The sequence below is a fragment of the Homarus americanus genome, unplaced genomic scaffold, assembly GCF_018991925.1.
Source record: "Homarus americanus isolate GMGI-L3 unplaced genomic scaffold, GMGI_Hamer_2.0 scaffold31037, whole genome shotgun sequence".
In the NCBI taxonomy this organism is placed as follows: Eukaryota; Metazoa; Arthropoda; class Malacostraca; order Decapoda; family Nephropidae; genus Homarus; species Homarus americanus.
This window is the reverse complement of record NW_024722227.1, coordinates 28,035,311-28,054,965: the sequence shown is the minus strand read 5'-3', so window position 1 is coordinate 28,054,965 and position 19,655 is coordinate 28,035,311. Positions and strand designations below refer to the sequence as shown.

The window sequence follows — 19,655 nt, the reverse complement described above, 5'->3', positions numbered from 1 at the left end:
AAGCAAATATATACAGTATGTGTGTTTAAGTGAGTATTGTACTGTACAGCAAGACCTTGAAATTCACGGGGGGTTTGGTTCTCAAAATGGCCGTGAATAACATTTGTTGACCAGGGAAAGATACATTTTTACTCGCTTGCAAAAAAATGTATAATCCCTTTGTCGGGGTCTAGGTGTATATATATATATATATATATATATATATATATATATATATATATATATATATATATATATATATATATATATATATATATATATATATATATATACAGGGGTATATATGTATGTGTGGGTGGGTAGACATATATACAGTATGTGTGTGTGCATGTAGACATATATATATATGTGTGTGTACATATTTATGTGTGTGTGGGTGTGTAGACATAAATATACAATACAGGTAAAAGAAATTACTGTCTCTAGACCAAATGGCTCCCTGTCCCGACCACAAAAATGCTGGCAACTTTAAAACTACCCACATCCAGGGTATCATCCGTGAATAACCGAGGTCCGTGAATTAAAAATCTGCAAATTGTCAGGGCATGCACACACACTCGACCACTACACTACGGTACATGAGTATAAGTGAATAACTATTGTACATTACTATAAAGAGTTCCTTATTAAATTAAAAGGTAAATCACCTACCTGGGCTTATCGTCCGTACTCAGGTACTTGTGAAGATACGCTCCAAGGACTCTGAATGGGTGTAATGGTAGCTGTCTATATTACTCGGGGCTTTGGGTAGATGCAGTGATGTTGGTGGTGTTAGCTGCCCCAGAAGTGTTGAAGTGGCATATGGTGTCTGAAAATTAAAACTTATTAATAGGTGGAGTTAGCTGCTTTAAATGGTGGAGTTAGCTGCCTTAAATGGTGGAGTTAGCTGCCTTAAATGGTGTGATTAGTTGCCTTAAATGGTGTAGTTAGTTGCCTTAAATGGTGTAGTTAGCTGTCCCAGAGTTGTTGAGGTAACATATGGTGTCTGAAAATTAAAACACTTATTGAGAGGAATCTAAAAGGTCATTTGGTTCATCACAACAACGACCTTAAACTTCTGATGCGTTTCTACCTCTTTTAATATCTGATTAAGTAACGTACTACTAATAAACCACTCTAACTATATCAGGGTTAATAATTGTACCTTAAATAACCACTACAATAAACCACTCTAACTATATCAGGGTTAATAATTGTACCTTAAATAACCACTACTTAATAAACCACTCTAACTATATCAGGGTTAATAATTGTACCTTAAATAACCACTACTTAATAAACCACTCTAACTATATCAGGGTTAATAATTGTACCTTAAATAACCACTACAACAGTTACTTTACCTTGAGGTGTTTATCTATCTCTTGTAAACTGATTGAGAAAGATTCTTGTTGAGAGTCTTGGTGTTGTCTCTTGGTCTGGGAGATTTTATGCATACGATCATGGTTGGTCTGGGACTGGTGCTGGTAGAGACCCATCAATCGGTCGTGCCTCAATTTCCACGTGTCGTCGTCCTCATCGCGTAAGCTGAGTCGGGCGCGGAAGCGGTTATTTCCTCCGATTTCTCGTCGATCTCGTTCACGAACCCCGTTCGAGCGAGATTTTCGTTCTGGCTAGAGATTCCTGTTGTTTGTTTTGGTCTTGAATGATGCGATTGAGTTGCGTGAGCTTAGCATTCATTTCTAACTGGTATTTATTTTCAATTTCCCGATGAAAAAGCTGGAGACTCTTCTTGGACACAAACTCCCGAGGTATTTGTCTCTGTAACTCTTGTAGCTGTTCTTCCGTCTTCTTCTGCATCTGTTCTGCCAATTCCTTCTCCTGCTTCACTAACTCAAAGGACAATTTCTCACCTTTAAGAATCATAATACTTTGTTTTAAATCAAGTTTTTCCTTATTTATATCATCTATTTTCTTCCTCAGCGCATCAATGGCTGTATCTCTAGACTCGATCTCAATTTCAAGTTCTTTCTTATGTTCTTCCATGTCCTGTAAGGCCTCCCGCGTCTCCCCGGCCTGAGACAGTTCCCGCTGGTGTGCGGTCAACGCCTCTTTGGCCCTCGTCAGTTGTTTCTCCAGTTCTAACCTGTTGTTCTTCTCCAGGCCGAGTGTCGCCTCGGCCTCCTTCCTACTCTTTCCAGTCTGTGGGTTGGTTCGTTCCTCGTTGTAGCGATTCTCCGCGTCCTGTCTCCGCCTCGAGCTTCTTCACCTCCTGTTGCCTTCTGAACGTCGCTGCGTCGTCGTCGTCTCGGCTTGATGGGCGTGCGTTCCATGGACGCTTGCTGTAGGCGTTCCATCAGTTCCCGAATCTTTGCCTCTGCCGTGTCTTGAGCATCACGGAGGACCTGTAGCTCTCCGTCGTGCCACTGGCGCTGCTGCTGCTCTGCCTGTAGCAACCGCACCGAGTTAGCGTTTTCAGAAGACAGCCGGAAGTTCTCCTGGCCGGGCCTTGGCAGCGTCGGCGCTCTGGTCAACGTTCTTGGTGGCCTCCTGGTGGATCTTCTGTTCCTTCTCTTTTATGATTCCTTCAAGATGCTCCAACTTTTCCTGTAGAGACTCAATCCTCAATTTTTGTTCTTCATCTTTACAACTTTTATCTTCCAGTCTCATAGTCTGTAATACAATAAAATCAAATATTAAAACTAAACTAGAGTAATTCCTATATAGTTTAAATACATCCTGAGGAAAGTTTTAGGTTTAACTTTTAGGTTTAATAAAGGTGAAGTGAGTCTTATGGTGTCCTGATGATCTTATTACAATTACTAGAGAATTGTGGAGTGATTAGGTTTAATAAAAATAAATAAAATACAATAAAGTACAGTAAAGTATATAACTATGAGTTATATTTGTGAGGTAATCTAACTAAGTAAACCTGTTAAGTCTTACCTGTTGTCTTAACTTATCCTGTAGAGTTTCCTTGGCACTTATCAACAAGACCAACTCATTATCCTTATCATTTATTGCTTCTTTTAACAAACACACTTCTCTTCTTTCCCTTGATATTTGTCCTTGAGTCACCGTGCTGCGAAGTTCATTCTGTAAGGCCTCCAGTTGTTTGATTATGCTGTCGTTCTGGAATTTCAACGTCGATATGGCCTGTTCGTTAGTCGCTGAGGAAGATATCAGAGTGTCGTCGATAATCCCACTGGACGACGGCGAGCTCTGGGCTGCTTCTAGCGACGACTGTACCCTCAGGAGACCGGACTGCATACCGGATATCTGAGTCGTCATCTCCATTACCTGTTTGGATAGCCGGCCTTCTGATCCTCCGAGACGTTGACGTGCTCGGAGACCTCGTTGATCCTCTGGAGTAACGTCTGCTGGAGCCTTGAAGTGATCTTGAATTATTTGGAAGTTTTCCTCTAAGGCTTCACTAAGACTTGTTTCTGAGGTTCTGGACCTGAGGAGATGAGTCAGGCGTTTATTACTCTCGTTAATATCGTTGATGCGTTCGTCTAGTGTTGCCTGATCGCTCTTCATGTCATTATTTACCCCCTGTAGAGACTGTTCAATGATATATATTTTCTTGAGAATGTCATCAGCTACTTGTTGTATACCAGAGATGTCATTAGCGATGTAGTTCTTCTCCATCGACAGTGTAAGGGATTTTTCAAGCGTTTCAAGTTTATCCACAATTTCTCTCACCGGGCTCTGGGACGCACCGCTATCGTCACAACGACCTGAGGACTCCACAGCCCTCACGAGTTCGTTAATGCGACTAACCAGCTGTTCTTTCAGGTCGTCAAATCCCCGAGAACTGGAATCTTTACTTTCGTTGCGGTGGTCCGATACGCACGTCCAAATCTCTCCGTTGGTTTCCTTGAGGTCTGTTATAGAAGCTGCCATATTCCCCACCACTTGCTGACTGGACTCCTGACTTGACTGGAGTTCATTTAATTCTTTCCTTAGGTGATCCAGTTTACATTGTATATCTGAACTCACTTGTGTTATATCACCCTTGAGATCACCTGAATATATTGCTGTATTATCACTGTAGACTTTGATCACAGTATCTAGCTGCCCCTCCAATATGTCTTGTATATGTGACAAACCTTCACTTAACCTCTGACAGGTCTCCTCACACTGTATAGTTGATGCTTGATGTAGAGAATCATTTATATTACATCCAAGTTTATCAATTTGGTTTATAATAGTTTTACTGATCTTCTCAAGAGTCGAGGTCTGACTCGCTTCACCGGCCTCCGTGATGAGAGCCTCGACGGCATGAGAGAAGTCTTGTAGCCCGGTTCAATGGCCGAGGCGATCATCTCGGGGTGGACAGTTTCTCCTGACTCGCTAAGGGGATTCACTGGATCAGTTTGAACGCCAGTTTGTCTTATCACTACAGCTGCCTGACAGGATGATTCACAGACAATCCTCTTATCTTCTTCGGCAAGGGACAACTAGATCCTGTCGGTGGTTGAGTTTGCATGTGACGACTCTGTGTGTACGCGTGCGTCTGGGACGACTTCATCGATCTCTCTGAGTACACTGAACCTGTGTGTTGGTTAATACTTTCTTAAACTCACCAGTCTGAGCTGCCATGTCCACCATACACCCATATTTACTTTCTCTATCTTTAATTTCTTGTGTCTGAGTCGACGTCGAAGCAGTCTTGGCGTCAATTACTAAGCGAGCATCACACGCTCGTTGAGGCAAAAATATCCTTTAATTCATCATTTTCTTCCGTTTGGACCAACACGTGTTCGGTCGTTGGTAAAGAAGCGTCAGTCTGCGTGTTAGACTCTCTCTGTGTAGAATATGTCGCATCGGTCTGGACGTGGGCTGTGGTAGAGGGTGTGGGACAGAAGTAAGTCTCCTCTGTCTGGCAACTTTTCATCGAAACATATCTGGAAAATACACAAGGTGGTAATGGTGTTAATAAATCTCAAACTAAATGACAAATAATATACTGGTAGTTAAATAATTATTAAAAAAATATACAAGGTGATAATTCTGTCATTCATTATCAAACTAAATGACAAATAATTTAATAGTACTGTAGTTAAATAATTGTTAAAAAATATACAAGATGATAATATGGTGTCAATAATTCTTTTAACTAACAGACAAATAACCTACTTAGTAGTTATCAATCCTAAAAAGAAAAATATTACCATTATTAAAGATTCCTCGACTATATATCAATAACATAACAGATTATCTTTACTTAGTCTGAGATGATAGTTCCTCCAGCCTCCCCCGAAGACCGTCATTTACCTGTTCCTTGGTCTGCAGTTGTGCCATGAGAGAATCGACGAGCTGTTCCTGGTGTTGGGCGTGTGGCGGAGTTGGCTACACTGTTCCTCGAGTTGGACGCACTGTTGGTGAAAATCCCGAGAGACTGATCCTTAAGTCGCGAAGAATCTTGTTCGTGCCGTCCTTGGTATTCCAGCTGCCTGATGCGCATAGTGTAGAGATCTGTGGAGTGTAATTCTCTCTATATAAACAGTACTGGTGTGTGACAGTACTCATATGTGACAGTACTCATGTGACAGTAGTACTCATTCATTCACTATCTATTGTATATAAGTGTACACAACCTGTAACATACTGTACCATATTAACGTTACAACTGCTACACATAATACTGTCCCATATTTACTTAACCAAGTTACACCTATACAGTAAACTCCCTTACCTCTTGTTGCTGCTCTCCGCTGTAAGTCAACCTCTAGCTGGCCACCGATGACCTTAGCATTTTTCTCTCTCAGCTGGATATTAGACACTCGGGTTCCTAGGGCGACTTCAGGCCCGAATTCCTTCTCCAACTTGAGACGCAGTTCCCTCACCAGATCCTGAAGCTGGCCGACATCAGAGGCATCTGGGAGGGACGACAACGGCGTCAGGAGGCAATCCTTGAGACCCGAGTTGATGTGGGCGCTTTCCTCTGTCTCGGTGGAGGCCGCACCATCGTCCGGTTCCTCTGGCCCTCGTGGCGTAGAGGAGTGGTCTATCGAGTCATCGTCGCTGAATACCACGCTGCCTCGACTGCCTGGTGTTGTTGGTAAGGTGTACATGTCTTCATTCTTCTTGTCTGGTGAGGTTTGTCTGAGTTCATTCTTCTTGTCTGGTGAGATGTGTCTGGGTTCATTCTTCTTGTCTTGGGGGTGTGTCTGGGTTCATTCTTCTTGTCTGGTGGGGTGTCTGGGTTCATTCTTCTTGTCTGTGAGATGTGTCTGGGTTCATTCTTCTTGTCTGGTGGGGTGTGTCTGGGTTCATTCTTGTCTCTCTGGTGAGGTTTGTCTGGGTTCATTCTTATTGTCTGGTGGGGTGTGTCTGGGTTCATTCTTCTTGTCTGGTGGGTGTGTCTGGGTTCATTCTTCTTGTCTGGTGGGAGTGTCTGGGTTCATTCTTCTTGTCTGGTGGGGTGTGTCTGGGTTCATTCTTGTTGTCTGGTGGGGTTTGTCTGGGTTCATTCTTCTTGTCTGGTGGGGTGTGTCTGCCTTCACTCTTGTCTGCTGGGGTGTGTCTGCTTTCACTCTCCCTGTATAACATTTGCTTTTTATTGGCTTCTAACTTAATCTTCTCTGTAGATTTTGTGAATATCGACAAGTTTTTCCCAACATTAATTGCCTCTGAATCTTCTCTTGGCAGGATTAAAAGTTTCTTGCCGTTTCCATAAGATATTGAGTCTTCAGATTGTGGTAATTTTTCTTCGACTGCCAGCGATTGATCTTTCATTCCGGTTAATAATCGTAAGGAAGTTGGGACTGTCTTGGGTGATAGCTTGGCAGGCGAGACAAGGACTGGTTTTGAATCTAGTAAATCGTCGACTCCGGAGGAAAAGTCGTCATAGCTACAACCACGTCCGATGGCGACCTCTGTTTCCAAGACATTATCGACTTCATCTCTGCAATCATTCTTCTGTTTATCTGTATTTCTTAATTCATCATCATTATTATCATCTGTATCTCTTCCTATGCTACTGTTATCATGTTGACTTTCTCTATTCATAACTTCCATTACAGTATTTGGATCAGCAGTACCAGTCGGGTCAGGAAAATACTTTGAGTCATCTTTTGGTGAATCATCTGAGTTCTGGATGCTGCTGCTAGTAGTAGAACCAGAGGATTTCTTTTTAGCTATTATACTTGCATTAGATTCCCACATCTCTTCAATCTCATGCATCGTGCCCACCCGACCTAGAGTACCAACGACCGTCGATAATGTATCGGTGCGAGATTCGCCAGTAGTGGTGCAAGGAACCAGGAGTGACGATTTATTCCCACCAATACTACAATTTTCACCTTCTAATTGGATCTTATCTTCCAATTCTTCTTTATTTTCTTGTTTTACTTTAGGTGAAATTATTACTTTATCTACCCTATTACTCTCTTTATCTGATTCTTTATTCTTACTTTCTTCCTCACTGTCCCAATCACCTCTTTCTAATTGGGTCTTATCTTCTAATTCTTCTTTATTGTCTTGTTTTCCTTTAGGTGAAATTATCGCTTTTTCTACCCTATTACTGTCTTCATCTGATTCCTTATTCTTTCTCCCTTCCTCACTGTCCCAATCAGCCTGGTCTAAGACATTACTCCCTGTAGATCGTTTACTCTTAACAGGCGTACTACTCTTCCTCCTGTGTGGTCGTCGCGAAGAGATACATTCCTCGCTGTCGCTGTCGGGTTATTTGATCTGTGGAGGTGAGACCTGGTTTTCCTCGGAGACCTCCTCTTGGGCGGAGATCTCCGTGGGGACTCTTTAAACACCGAACTTCTCCTACGTCCCAACGCAGAACTTTGGGGTAAATTACTCGGAGAAGCATCATTTTCTCCCGAGTCTCCGTGAATTAGTCTAGTAGGAGATTCCTTTCCCGTACTCTTCGGAGATGTCAAATATCCCGACCGGAACGTGGAGATGCTAGACGGAGATACTTCACCGGGACTATTGTTCCCTCCTCCTGGGGTCAAGGAACTCTTACGACTGATGGTAACTCTCTTGGGAGTTCCCTCGAGAGGTAAGTCCGGTTCCTCTTCATCTTTAAAGGAAATGTCTGCCTTCTGATGATGAATGATACTCTATATTACTGAGTCCTAGTTCAGCTAGCATGTCCTCTCTAGTTATCCTAGACTGAGAAACAACATCACCCAGGCTTCCCTTCTGTTTAGTTATCCTAGACTGAGAAACAACATCACCCAGGCTTCCCTTCTGTTTAGTTATCCTTGACTGAGAAACAACATCACCCAGGCTTCCCTTACCTCTGTCTACTTCTTTCCCAGGATTCAATTCATCTCTGAACAGACCAGATGACTTTAACTTTGGTTCTTCTTCTTCTGATGATGATTTCCAGGAGTCATCTGCTTTTAAACTATTACCTCGATCTTGTTCTTTTTCTCGATCTTGTTCTTCTTCTTGATCTTCTTCTCGATCTTGTTCACTATGTTCATCTCTTCCATCACCATCTATTAGTTCACTGAAGAACTGGTATATAAACGCTGGCTTGGGAGGCCCTACTACGCCACCAGAGGGCTCTGAGGCGAACAAGTTACCTGCCGACTCATCAGACGACGGCAAGAATTTAGTCAGGTTGAGTTTGGGTTTTTCTTTGATGGAGTCGACGTCGCTGCTGCTGTCGCTCCACGAATTATCTCCCCCGTAGCTGCTGTGTCTGTCCTCTGAGGTGAGTCCTAAGGGTCCTTCACTATGTTTGTCCTTTGGGGTGCGTCCTGAGGGCCCTTCGCTGTGTCTGTCCTCCGAGGTGAGTCCTACGGGTCCTTCGCTATGTCTGTCCTCTGAGGTGCGTCTTGAGGGTCCTAGGCCCAGTTCGCTCCCGTCGTCGCTCACGTTTATCAGACCCTCGGGAACCAAACCCGAACCTCCGTCTCCATCCATCAGCATCTTGAGGCGTCGATGGAGCTGATTGTGATTGGTAAACGAAGCGTAATCGGCCGACCACTTACTGGCGTCGACGGGGGACACGCTGGCCCCGTTGTCGAGGAGGGACTCGACCAGAGGGACGTTACCCATCTTGGCCGCTACCATGAGGGGAGTGACGCCCTCCTTGTCCGCCACGTTAACGCCGGGCCCTGTCTCAGCAGGGCCTCGACAGCCTCATCTTGGTTCTCGGAACACGACTGCAGGGGACAGCGGCGAGGAGTTGGGGGTGAGTCCCCGCCAGTCGAGTAGCAGCACCAAGAGTTCAGTCGCCCCGGTTCTGGCGGCCAGGTGGCAGGAGTTGTTCTTGTGATGGTCCGCCACTTTACTGTCAACCTGAAATAAGAGACAATTATTAATACTTATTTTAAAAGTTATAAACAAGATAACAAATAAAGATCATCTCTGAGTTATTAATAATTAATTTAAAAGTTATAAACAAGATAACAAATAAAGATCATCTCACATCACTTCAACTCATGTCCTATACACAAGCAATGGTCACTAAAACACTTCAACTCATGTCCTATACACAAGCAATGGTCACTAAAACACTTCAACTCATGTCCTATACACAAGCAATGGTCACTAAAACCTATGTACAGTATACATTATTTTATACACCCTGTAATTAAAGACATGTTTTACTTCCACAGTGTGTATGAGTAAAGCACTTATGACAATTGTACAACACACAGTACAGTACAGAACAGTGTGTATTAGTACTTTATGTTGACAATTGTACAACACACAGTACAGTACAACACACACACAGTACAGTACATACCCGTCTCTGTAGCAGCATCTGAACTATATGAACCTGGGATCTTCATGGCTCTCAGGAAAGGTGTCATTCCAGCATTATCTTTCATCTCTACGTTACATTTGCTGCCTAAGAGGAACAGCACAGCTTCCCCGTGACCCTGTGCAGCTGCAAAGGTGTAAAGCTGTCTTTCCCTCGCTGTCTTGAGCATCGACGGGCACCTGGTAAACACAGTGAGATGTTTATTGATGTTGTCTGTATAGTATAAAACATTATTTAAGATGTTACTACAGTAAACATCATTTTCCTCATGTGGTTAAGTTACACTAAACATTATACTATAAATAAATTAAATAAATTATATATTTCATTATCGATCTATCCATCATCTATCAATCTATCCATTATCTATCCATCACAGCAGGAAGAAACAATAAACTTTACCTTCTTTATAAACTTTCTAAGCTTGATAGTGTCACCTAGGATAAACAATAAGCTTTACCTTCTTTATAAACTTTCTAAGCTTGATAGTGTCACCTAGGAAGCCCCACTTGTGTAGTTTAGTAAAGTTCTTATCTTGTTTACTGTGAGGGTCAACCTGGGTGGTGGTGGTGGTGGTGGTAGAGAGGCCGCTGTTAAATGAGTCTAAGGACTGAGTCTCATAGCTGTAGTAGGAGCCTCTCACCCTGAGAGACGAGAGATAAATTATATTGTTTTTATTTGTTTTAATATCGTGGAATATATGTTTTAAAAATATTCGTAATGTTTGGAGTGATGTTTTTAACCCCTTTTGAGTTCTGGGGAGTTAAATAATTATCTTTAAAGGGTTAAAACATTGTCCTCAAAGGGTTAAAGTTATATTCATTGTCATCAAAGGGTTAAACCATCATTTTCAAAGGGTTCAAATATCGTCCTCAAAGGGTTAAAGTAGAAGTTACGTGAATTGTAATTTTTTTTTACACAAATTTAAAAAACAAACTAAATTCCTTCAATTTGTAGATAAAAAGGGAGAATAAATGCTGGAAATTCCGATTTTTTTTATCATTAATATTAATTAAGATGTTATGCAGTTCTTTAAACAATGATATGAAACAGTACAGTAGTATAGTAAACCATCGATAACTCAGCATTTGATAACTACCAAACCAAAAAAACTAACACATTTGATAACTCAGCATTTGATAACTCAGCATTTGATAACTCAGAATTTGATAACTCAGAATTTGATAACTCAGCATTTGATAACTCAGCATTTGATAACTATCATGCCTCCGTGTCACCTACAGTGCTACATGAACACATATATGGGTCGATAATTTTTAATGTATTTTTGTAGGAGGGAGAAAGTGTCCCGATAAATGAGAACTTAGGGATAACTCAGCAAGGCCAGAACCCCATAGGTGCCAAGTTATCGTGATTAAGTAATAGAGGGTTGACTGTACGTTCTGTCCACAGTCATTACACAAACTGTTCTCTGTTACTTACTGCTCATAGTACAGTCCACAAATTGAACATTATAGTGGTAACTGTATTAACTGACTCTACAGCACAGCACAGAACAGCACAGTATAGTACAGCACAGTATAGTACAGTAAGCATATGGTGGCTAGTTTGTGACCCCGGCTTACAGCACAGCACAGCACAGTATAGTACAGTAAGCATATGGTGGCTAGTTTGTGACCCTGCTTACACAGCACAGACACAGCACAGCACAGCACAGAGAAGCACAGTACAGTACAGCACAGCACAGCATTATAGTACAGTAAGCATATGGTGGCTAGTTTGACCCGACTTACCCCGACTCAAGAAGCGACCCAGAGATGTTTTATGTGTTGCCGAGAGTGACGGACCTTGGTGAACCTGAGGGGTGGTCATCGCTCTGGCCACTACCACCGCTTAGGTTGACCACAGAACCAAACACCCTCTTAAATTTCTTCATTTTCTCTATGGAAAATATTATCGAGCTGTAGTTTAATTCAACAACAATATATTCTACAAAATACATAAATAATCACACCTTAGCTATACATTGTAGGATATTTTACCACAAAACATTAATTATTTCTTGTCTTATACGTACACAAATATTATGTTATTGTATGACTATAAATTTTTACAATTAATTTGACAATAAGGAAACAGACCTAACCTAACCAACACATCAATAGTCATCATTTAACCTGACCTGACCTGACCTAACTTGACCTGACCCGACCTGATCTAACCAAACCTAACCTAACTGAATCTAACCAATCTAATTTAACAGTTGGACAGCTTAAGTGACGTTAGGTTTGAATAGGTTAGGTTTGGAGGATTAACGGTAGAAATAAGGGTCAGATTCGTTCAAAAAACATCAGAAAAAACATAATTCAACCTCAAAAAACACTGGAAAAAAATACCCAAAGATATTAGATTTTTTTAAATTTTCTTAAATGAATCATAATTGGACAAAATACCATAGAAGAAAAACGTCTTAGAATTACCTAAACTACTGATTCCAATAAACAAATAAAAAAATTACGAAATAAATAAATAAGACAGGACCCAAAACGAGAACTTTACTGAATAAAATACTAATAATTCACAGTGAAACACCTAACAAGAAGTAGTTAAGGCATAAAACTAATCTAAACTACTAATAAACTACCCAATCACCATAAAATAACAATAACTACAACGAAATATCTAACATAGGGGAAAAAGTAATTATAGTTCTCTCACATAAATCAAAGACGAGAAGTTCATTAGGTATCATCACTACACACAAGACCTCACATCATATTTCATTATTAATAGTAGTTAACACTTAAATACATCGTTAACGACCCACAGAGACACAATTTAGTAGTTGAGTCATCCTCTTGTTGTTAGTGAGACAGGTTGACCAACATTACCGATTATATTATTTATTTAAAAACAAATTATTTTTACTAATAAATATAAAATAAAATAAATATAAAACATTATTTAATTTATAACTTTAAAATAAATATATTGAATTATTTTATAAAGAAAAAATCCAAATAAGACTAAATAATGAGTTTAATTACTGTTGGTATGTCTGACTAATAGCAACAAACATTATAAAAATCAAATATAAATTCCTATTAAATCAAGATAAAATTCCTATTAATTTAACCTAAAAATTAATAAATTAACTCAATAAATTCATAAAATAGAGATAAATTAAGGTATTATATGGTGTTGTTTAGTTGACCAGCAGGGAGGGGAGGAGGCTGTTGAACCTCCTGTGGTAGTTAATAGCCAGAGAGAACTAGCAATGGGTCAACGGGACGAGGAGAGAGTTGGGACACTAGAAGATACAGCAGTGAAGAGAAGAGAGAAGCTATTGGCACTGAAGAAGAGGAGACGAGGAGGAGAGGAAGAGGAGGAAAGAAGGAGGAGGGGGAAGACTTACCTCCTCCACAAGTACTCTTCAGGTCTCTGTCTATTAGCTATTTACTATTTATTATATTATTAGTGGCTTAATAGGAGCTGGTGACGAACAACACAACTATTGTATTTATATATGTCAAAACCCAACCTAGCCTAGCCTAACCTAACCTAGCCTAGCCTAGCTACCTAACCTAAGCCTAGCTAGCCTAGCCCAGCCTGTAGCCTAACCTAACCCAACCTAGCCTAGCTAACTAACCTAGTGCCTAACCTAACCTAGCTTGCACCACCTAACCTGTTTAGCCTAACTCCAATTCCTAACCTAACCTAACCTAGTCTAGCCTAGCCTAACTTAACCTAACCTAACCTTAAAAGTCGCTGCATGACCAAAACGATAATACCGTTATATTAAATTAATAAGAATAATCTGTATTTGTTGTTTTCATCGGAGGTTTATATATATTTGTTTTTATTTCGATTTTATTTAAGTCAAAATTTACGGGTTTTAATTTTGCTCAAAACAACGGCAAATCACCAAGACGGTGAAGTTGGGTTAGGTTAGGATAGTGTTAGGTTAGGATAGAGTTAGGTTAGAAGATAGGATAGGATAGTGTTAGGGTTAGTGTTAGGTTAGGATAGGATAGTAGAAGTTAGTGTTAGATAGGATAGTGGTAGGTTAGTGTTAGGGTTAGAGTAGGATAGTGTTAGGATAGGTTAGTTAGTAATGATACAGTTTACAGCCAGCATAAAACCCATAATTCACTTCACTTAATCAATAGAACTGTGTTTTCTCTGCTCATGTTATTACACCGGCCTCCCACACATGTGGAGTGTGCAGTACGGTACGATTGATTTATCGTAATTTGTACCAAAGGAAAAATACCCTACCGTTATTTTGTACCCGATTCTGTCATCCCCCAAAAAATAAATAAATAAAATAAAAATGTAGCTCAATTTAAGGTGTAACAAAACAAGAATAATTATATTATTAACTTAAATATTTTATTTTTAACATAATAATATTGAATTTTCTAACATATTGAAGCTATATTATACATTTTACTTAATTTTCTGTCCCTGGCCACAAAGACTCAGAGTGTGTGTGTGTGTAATAATAATAATAATAATAAACGGTTTATTAATAGAGTTGCAGCCGGTGGCTGAAAATATACAGACTTACATGTGATTTAGACATAATGATATAATATGCTGAATACATTTACAGGGCTGTACAGTACATAAATCAGGAGTTGTTTATTATTTTAACAATAGATGGGATGGTGCTGTTCTTATATCTATCGGTGCGGGCTCTTATGGGCTGAATTTGTTGTAGTGGCGGACTGCGCGAGGTGGGGGGGGATCGCCGGTGGAGGAGGTATCACGAGGGTGGTGCAGTAGTCCACTGCCAAACCTTGCTAGTGCTTGGTGGTGGAGGTCACTGAGGATGGCATTTGGAGGGTGAGAGAGCGTTGATGGCCATATTCTGCGCCGAGCATGATTCTGCAGGCCCTTTTCTGTACCTTCTCTAGCTGGCGTTGTTGGGTGGAGTTGAGAGAAGACGACCAGGCTGGTGGGACGCATAACGTTAGTTTGGGGAGAATAGCGTTGTAGATGGTCCCTCAGCTCTCGTGGGTGTCCCAAGTGACCTAAGTGTGTGTGTGTGTGTGTGTTTGTGTTTGTGTGTGTGTGTGTGTGTCAGCTGGCATATGCATCCACCATGGGGCAATGTAATTTTGTGTGTTTCACTGGCTCACTGAGTGTGGCCGGACCTGACCACTGCTTCACCTGACCTCAAGGCTGAAACACACCTGTACCCTCATAACCGTACAGTACCGTAATTTTGTACCGTAGTGTACTGCATGCTAGCCAGGGGACGGCAGCCAATCAAATCTAGAGTGTGACGGCAGCCAATCAAATCTAGAGCGGGGACGGCAGCTAATCAAATCTAGAGCGATGGCAGCTAATCAAATCTAGAGCGGATGGCAGCTAATCAAATCTAGGCGGATGGCAGCTAATCAAATCTAATAAACTCGCTTTTGACTGAACCAATTAGCGTTCAGTATTCATCGTGGGTGGTGAGGTGCCAGACATTTTTAATCAGTTACAGCGTGGAGCCATAAAGTGTTGGGTCTGATGTAGATTATTGGAAGTTTATTGTTTTATTTTATTCTAAAAAAATATGGAAACTTTAGATAACTGAGGAACCCACGACTCATTCTGGTCCCTGACTCCACTTTTGTCATGACCCTCGACATCTCCAAATCATTTGACAGGGTATGGCACAAGTCTTTGCTTAAACCTCCTGCGGTTTCCCTCCTCCACTTTGTTTTCATCTCTAGCTTCCTTGAGAACCGATCCATGGCAGTTGTTGTCGAGGATCGATTCTTCCTCTACCAATAGTGGTGTCCCACAGGGTTCTGTTCTTTCACCAACTCTCTTCCTTCTTTTTATCAATGATTTACTTCACTCTTCAACTAATACTATCCATTCTACACTGATGATTCTACTCTTCACTCTTCCTCACATTTTCCCTTCCTCCTAACTCTCAAACTAGATCTGTTTCTTGAACTGATATCATTACTTCTATCAACACGGATCTGTGCAGCATCTCTGAATGGGGAGATACAAACTTGGTTAAGTTCAATAGTAAAACTCAATATTTACCAATTACACTTGTGTAGACGATCTCCCACCAATTACATTTCAGGACGCTATCCCCCCAAATTCTGAAATAAATATGTTAGGCCTCACCATTTCCTCCAATATGCTTCTGGAAATCACACATCCTTAGTATAACTAAAGCTGCCTCCCGAGTTGCTGTACAGATGCCGAAGCTATTCACTCTTGAGCAGTTGCTCCAAGTATATAGGGATTCATTCGTCCTAACTTGGAGTACTGCTCTCATATCTGGGGTGGCTCTTCTTCTGTCCAACTATTAGATAGGGTGGAATCAAATTTCATCTTATTATTAACTCTCTCCTTTAGTCGACAATTTCTCTTCCTTTCTCTTCCCAATGTTGCTTCACTCTGTTCTCTCTTTACAGGTACTTTAACGGGCAATGTTCGTGATTTGGCATCCTGTGTACCGCAAGGCCGTGGGTTCAGAAAACAATTCTGCTCGCTGTGCCCACCGCTTCTGGATGTCAGTCCACGAGAATAACCTTATAGTACCTCCTTCTTTCCTCACACAGCCAAACTGTGGAATGCTTTGCCTTCTTCTGCATGCTCTTACAATCTGTCTCACTAAAAAGCTGGTTTTCCCGCATCTTCGCTGGTGTAGATTAATACAGTATAACTTTTTTCCATATTTACAATTTTTTTCGTTTTTTTTTTTTCTCGCCCCAGGCTCTGTGGGTCATTTGACCCAGCCCGGTAATCCCGAAAAAAAGACCCAAGGCCCCCTTAAGCCCCACGGTTCCTTAACCATCCGTGGTCAGATGCTGGAATCCTACATGTCACCCCTGGTCAGGCAGAAGTGGAAATTTTCTGCTTAATAGGTCCCATTTGGTCTGAAAATAAAGGAAATGAACCTCAATTTGCTCTAATTGCCAATTTAAAGCTCCAGTGCGCCTGTTGCCAAGACAGACCTCTGAGATGACGTCACGCGACTTTACCACAGTGGTGCCGCTGTTACATGTTTTTGTGTCTCCAGGCTCCCCTTACAGACCCTGACCCTGACTCTGACCTAGAGTAAGAAATACTCTAACAGTTATTTATATTCTTGTGCAGGCTGACCAATGCGATCTTGGGTTATTATAGCTCTTGGGGTCCCGGTGAGGTTGTTAGTGTTAGTTTAGGTTAAGTTAGGTTATGTTTGTGTTAGGTTAGGTTATGGTAGTGTTAGGTTAGGTTAGTGAAGTCTTGTATGTGAGTTATAAAATTTGGTTCTATAGCTTCATTTTTATTTTTTTTGGTCTTGTTGGGTTAGTTAGGTTTATACGGGCAGGCACTACCTCTAGAGTATGCCTTTAGCTCGGATTCCAGGAATTACCCTCAGTAACTATCTCAAACGGTGTGTAAATAAGATTTCTATGATTTGTTTCTCAGTGTTTATGAATGAATGTCTCTCATCCAACAGGAACTACAAACCACAGGCTGAGAAACTAGAAGAATCAGTTTTACCTTTGGTGGTCCCAGATTATGTGGGAGCCCTGGTCCAGCCTCAGATAGACGACGGGGAAAAGGCTAAGGAAGAAGTTCACGTTAGTTTTTTCCCTTACATTGATTCGTTTTTTAGTTTGAGGTAGTTTTTTCCCTTATATTATTTCACATATAGTTTGGGGTAGTTTTTGGTCGTTTTTTCCCTTACATTGATTCATCTTTGAGCTGTGGCAGTATTATCCTTTACATTATTTCACACAGATGTAGTTTATGGTAATTTTTTCCCTTACATTAATTAATTTTGAGGTTTGTGGTGTGGTGTTTTTTTCCCTTACATTATTTCACATACATATAGTTAGTGGTCGTTTTTTCCCTTACATTATTTCACATAGTAGTTTCTATACAGTTCTCATTTGATTCAGTAATATAGTGGAAGATAAAGACCTTGTAGCTTTATGAAAATATATCATGATAAGCTTATACTACTCCCAGATGCCTTCAACATACCGGTAGTTCAGACATCATAGTATCGTCATCATCAACAACTTTGTGTTTTTCTGGCTAAATAAACTTTTTCAATATCAATATCAATTTTATACTTGGTGAATTAAATGTGGTATTTGACCCATGTGATGGTGTATGCTCCAGATGTGAAGTGGTAATGCAGCAATATCTCCGTTACCCAGAACTCTCCAATAGCCGGAATTTAAATTGTCAAGGAAAATCGTTCATTTCAAAGCCGGAATTTTCCATAAAATTCCGGCTTTGGGAACACTTCCGGAAAATTCTGAGAAAATTTCCGGGATGGTGGATATTTTTCCGGTTCGAGAGTCGTCTCGTTACCCGGAAATGTTCTGTACCAATTGTTCCGGCTAACAGAAACATCACTGTGTACTGTAATTATCGGTTACAGTACAGTACAGTCTCATGTTATTGAGTACATTTTCTTCCCAGCTACAGTACAGTACAGTATTGAGTACATTTTCTTCCCAGCTACAGTACAGTACAGTTGTAATGACCATTGACATAACAATCATTACAGGTCGAGATCACCAATTTGGCCCCGAAGAAGATAACATTCGACCTGAAGCGCGGCATCCAGCCCCAACTGGACAAGTTAGACAGACGGACAGACAAGGCCATAGCAGAGCTGATTAGACAGAAGTTGAAGGAAGGTAAACAACAGGACTTCTTGATTGCCGTTAATGTCGGCGCTCAAGTCCACCAAAAGACCGGTTATGACTCTGATGACTGAGTGTCTGTTTAGGTCTGTACTGCTCCCCCATTATACTTATGTTTGTCAATTCCACTGTACTGTAATTTATGTATATATAAAAAAATAAATAAATAACAAATACATAAATAAAATTAATAAATATTAAAGTGATAACCGTGGTAACATGTTGTTATTACCACCATGCTATTGTACTATTCCAGATGTTACTAAATGTTACATAATACTTCCTTGAGATAAATGTATACTATAGTATATATCAGGTGCCTAAAAGAGAGCTCAGGTTCTCAACTGGCTCAGCCATGTTATTATTATCCACTCTGTATCTGTGTTTTTCTGGCTAAATAACCGTTTCAATTTAATTCAATTCAACATTAATCCACCAGAAATCCACATTAATTCACCAGAAATCCACATTACTCCACTGCTGATATAAACAAGGTTAAATTTTAAATTTCCAGTATTTTATTTTATTTTATTTTTTTTATCCTCTTCGCCACTGATTGGCTTGTTAGCCGCCATGCATCGGTCACGTCTCTGATGACTTATTGTATTTTGTCATTGTATTTGTTCATAAATTAAGTTATTTATATAAGGACTTAGGCTATGATATAGTAGTGTTATTTTAAGCATTGTTCTGTAAGTACAGTACATAACTTGTGTTCCCTGTACAAATAACAACATCCTCAGGAACGGAACCCTGTCATAACCTGGGGACCTCCTGTATAGTTAACTTGTACTGTACTGTAGTATCATCAGGTAACTAAGAGGATCACACCTGCACTAAACACTATTTTTGGCGAAATTTAACACCACAAGTCTGTGTTGGTTTACAACATTACAGTCTGTCTAATATTTAACACCACAAGTCTGTGTTGGTTTACAACATCAACACAGTCAGTCACCTCATATACAAATAGTTGACCAAACAAAACACTACAGAAGGTTACATAAACAATTAATTTGTTTCTAATAATTTACTTAATGACAGCACAAGGATCATCTTACACATATTGAAAGTTATTATAATATATTACAATTAAATTAAGTCGACAACTGCAGTATGGAATGAAATAGTGAAGGTAAATTACTCTGATAAATGAACAGTCTTGGCCATGGCCAAATGTATAAAGGAAAAAATAAAATACAATTCTTGCAGACATTTACCAATACTGTACAGTATTACAGTTCTTTGTGGTCTAAGAAAAATACTTTTTTTTTTTTATAGGAATTAATAACCGGCACAGGTCAAATGACCCACAGACTGAGTGGGGAAAAAAAAAG

At 40.3% G+C, this 19,655-nt stretch overlaps 2 protein-coding genes and 1 long non-coding RNA gene across 3 annotated transcripts; 1 reads left to right on the top strand and 2 right to left on the bottom strand.

The window, feature by feature from the left end:
- Positions 1-2,142: 2,142 nt before the first annotated feature.
- LOC121862473 (GRIP and coiled-coil domain-containing protein 2-like) lies at positions 2,143-5,401 on the bottom strand. The gene is made up of 3 exons (XM_042360774.1): positions 5,171-5,401; positions 2,887-4,850; positions 2,143-2,613 (listed from the first exon to the last, which is right to left on the bottom strand). The coding sequence occupies exons 2-3, from the start codon at positions 3,844-3,846 to the stop codon at positions 2,416-2,418; spliced, it is 1,158 nt and encodes a 385-aa protein (XP_042216708.1). The 5' UTR covers positions 3,847-4,850; positions 5,171-5,401; the 3' UTR covers positions 2,143-2,415.
- A 3,711-nt stretch (positions 5,402-9,112) lies between these two features.
- On the bottom strand, positions 9,113-10,320 carry LOC121862472. Its single transcript, XR_006088241.1, has 3 exons — positions 10,146-10,320; positions 9,668-9,864; positions 9,113-9,216 (listed from the first exon to the last, which is right to left on the bottom strand). It is a non-coding gene; the product is annotated as an uncharacterized LOC121862472 (long non-coding RNA).
- Positions 10,321-12,841: 2,521 nt separating this feature from the next.
- On the top strand, positions 12,842-18,506 carry LOC121862471 (coiled-coil domain-containing protein 12-like). Its single transcript, XM_042360773.1, is given in 4 exon segments — positions 12,842-13,038; positions 13,041-13,083; positions 17,115-17,238; positions 18,180-18,506. Coding segments are annotated over 4 exon segments (495 nt in total). The 5' UTR covers positions 12,842-12,923; the 3' UTR covers positions 18,393-18,506.
- The last annotated feature ends 1,149 nt before the right edge of the window (positions 18,507-19,655 follow it).

Excerpts from the sequence above, each read along its gene's own strand:
- LOC121862473 (XM_042360774.1), bottom strand. The coding sequence starts at position 3,846 with ATGGCAGCTTCTATAACAGACCTCAAGGAAACCAACGGAGAGATTTGG. Across the intron at positions 2,614-2,886 it reads AGGATAAGTTAAGACAACAG|ACTATGAGACTGGAAGATAA; the intron begins GTAAGACTTAAC and ends ATTGTATTACAG.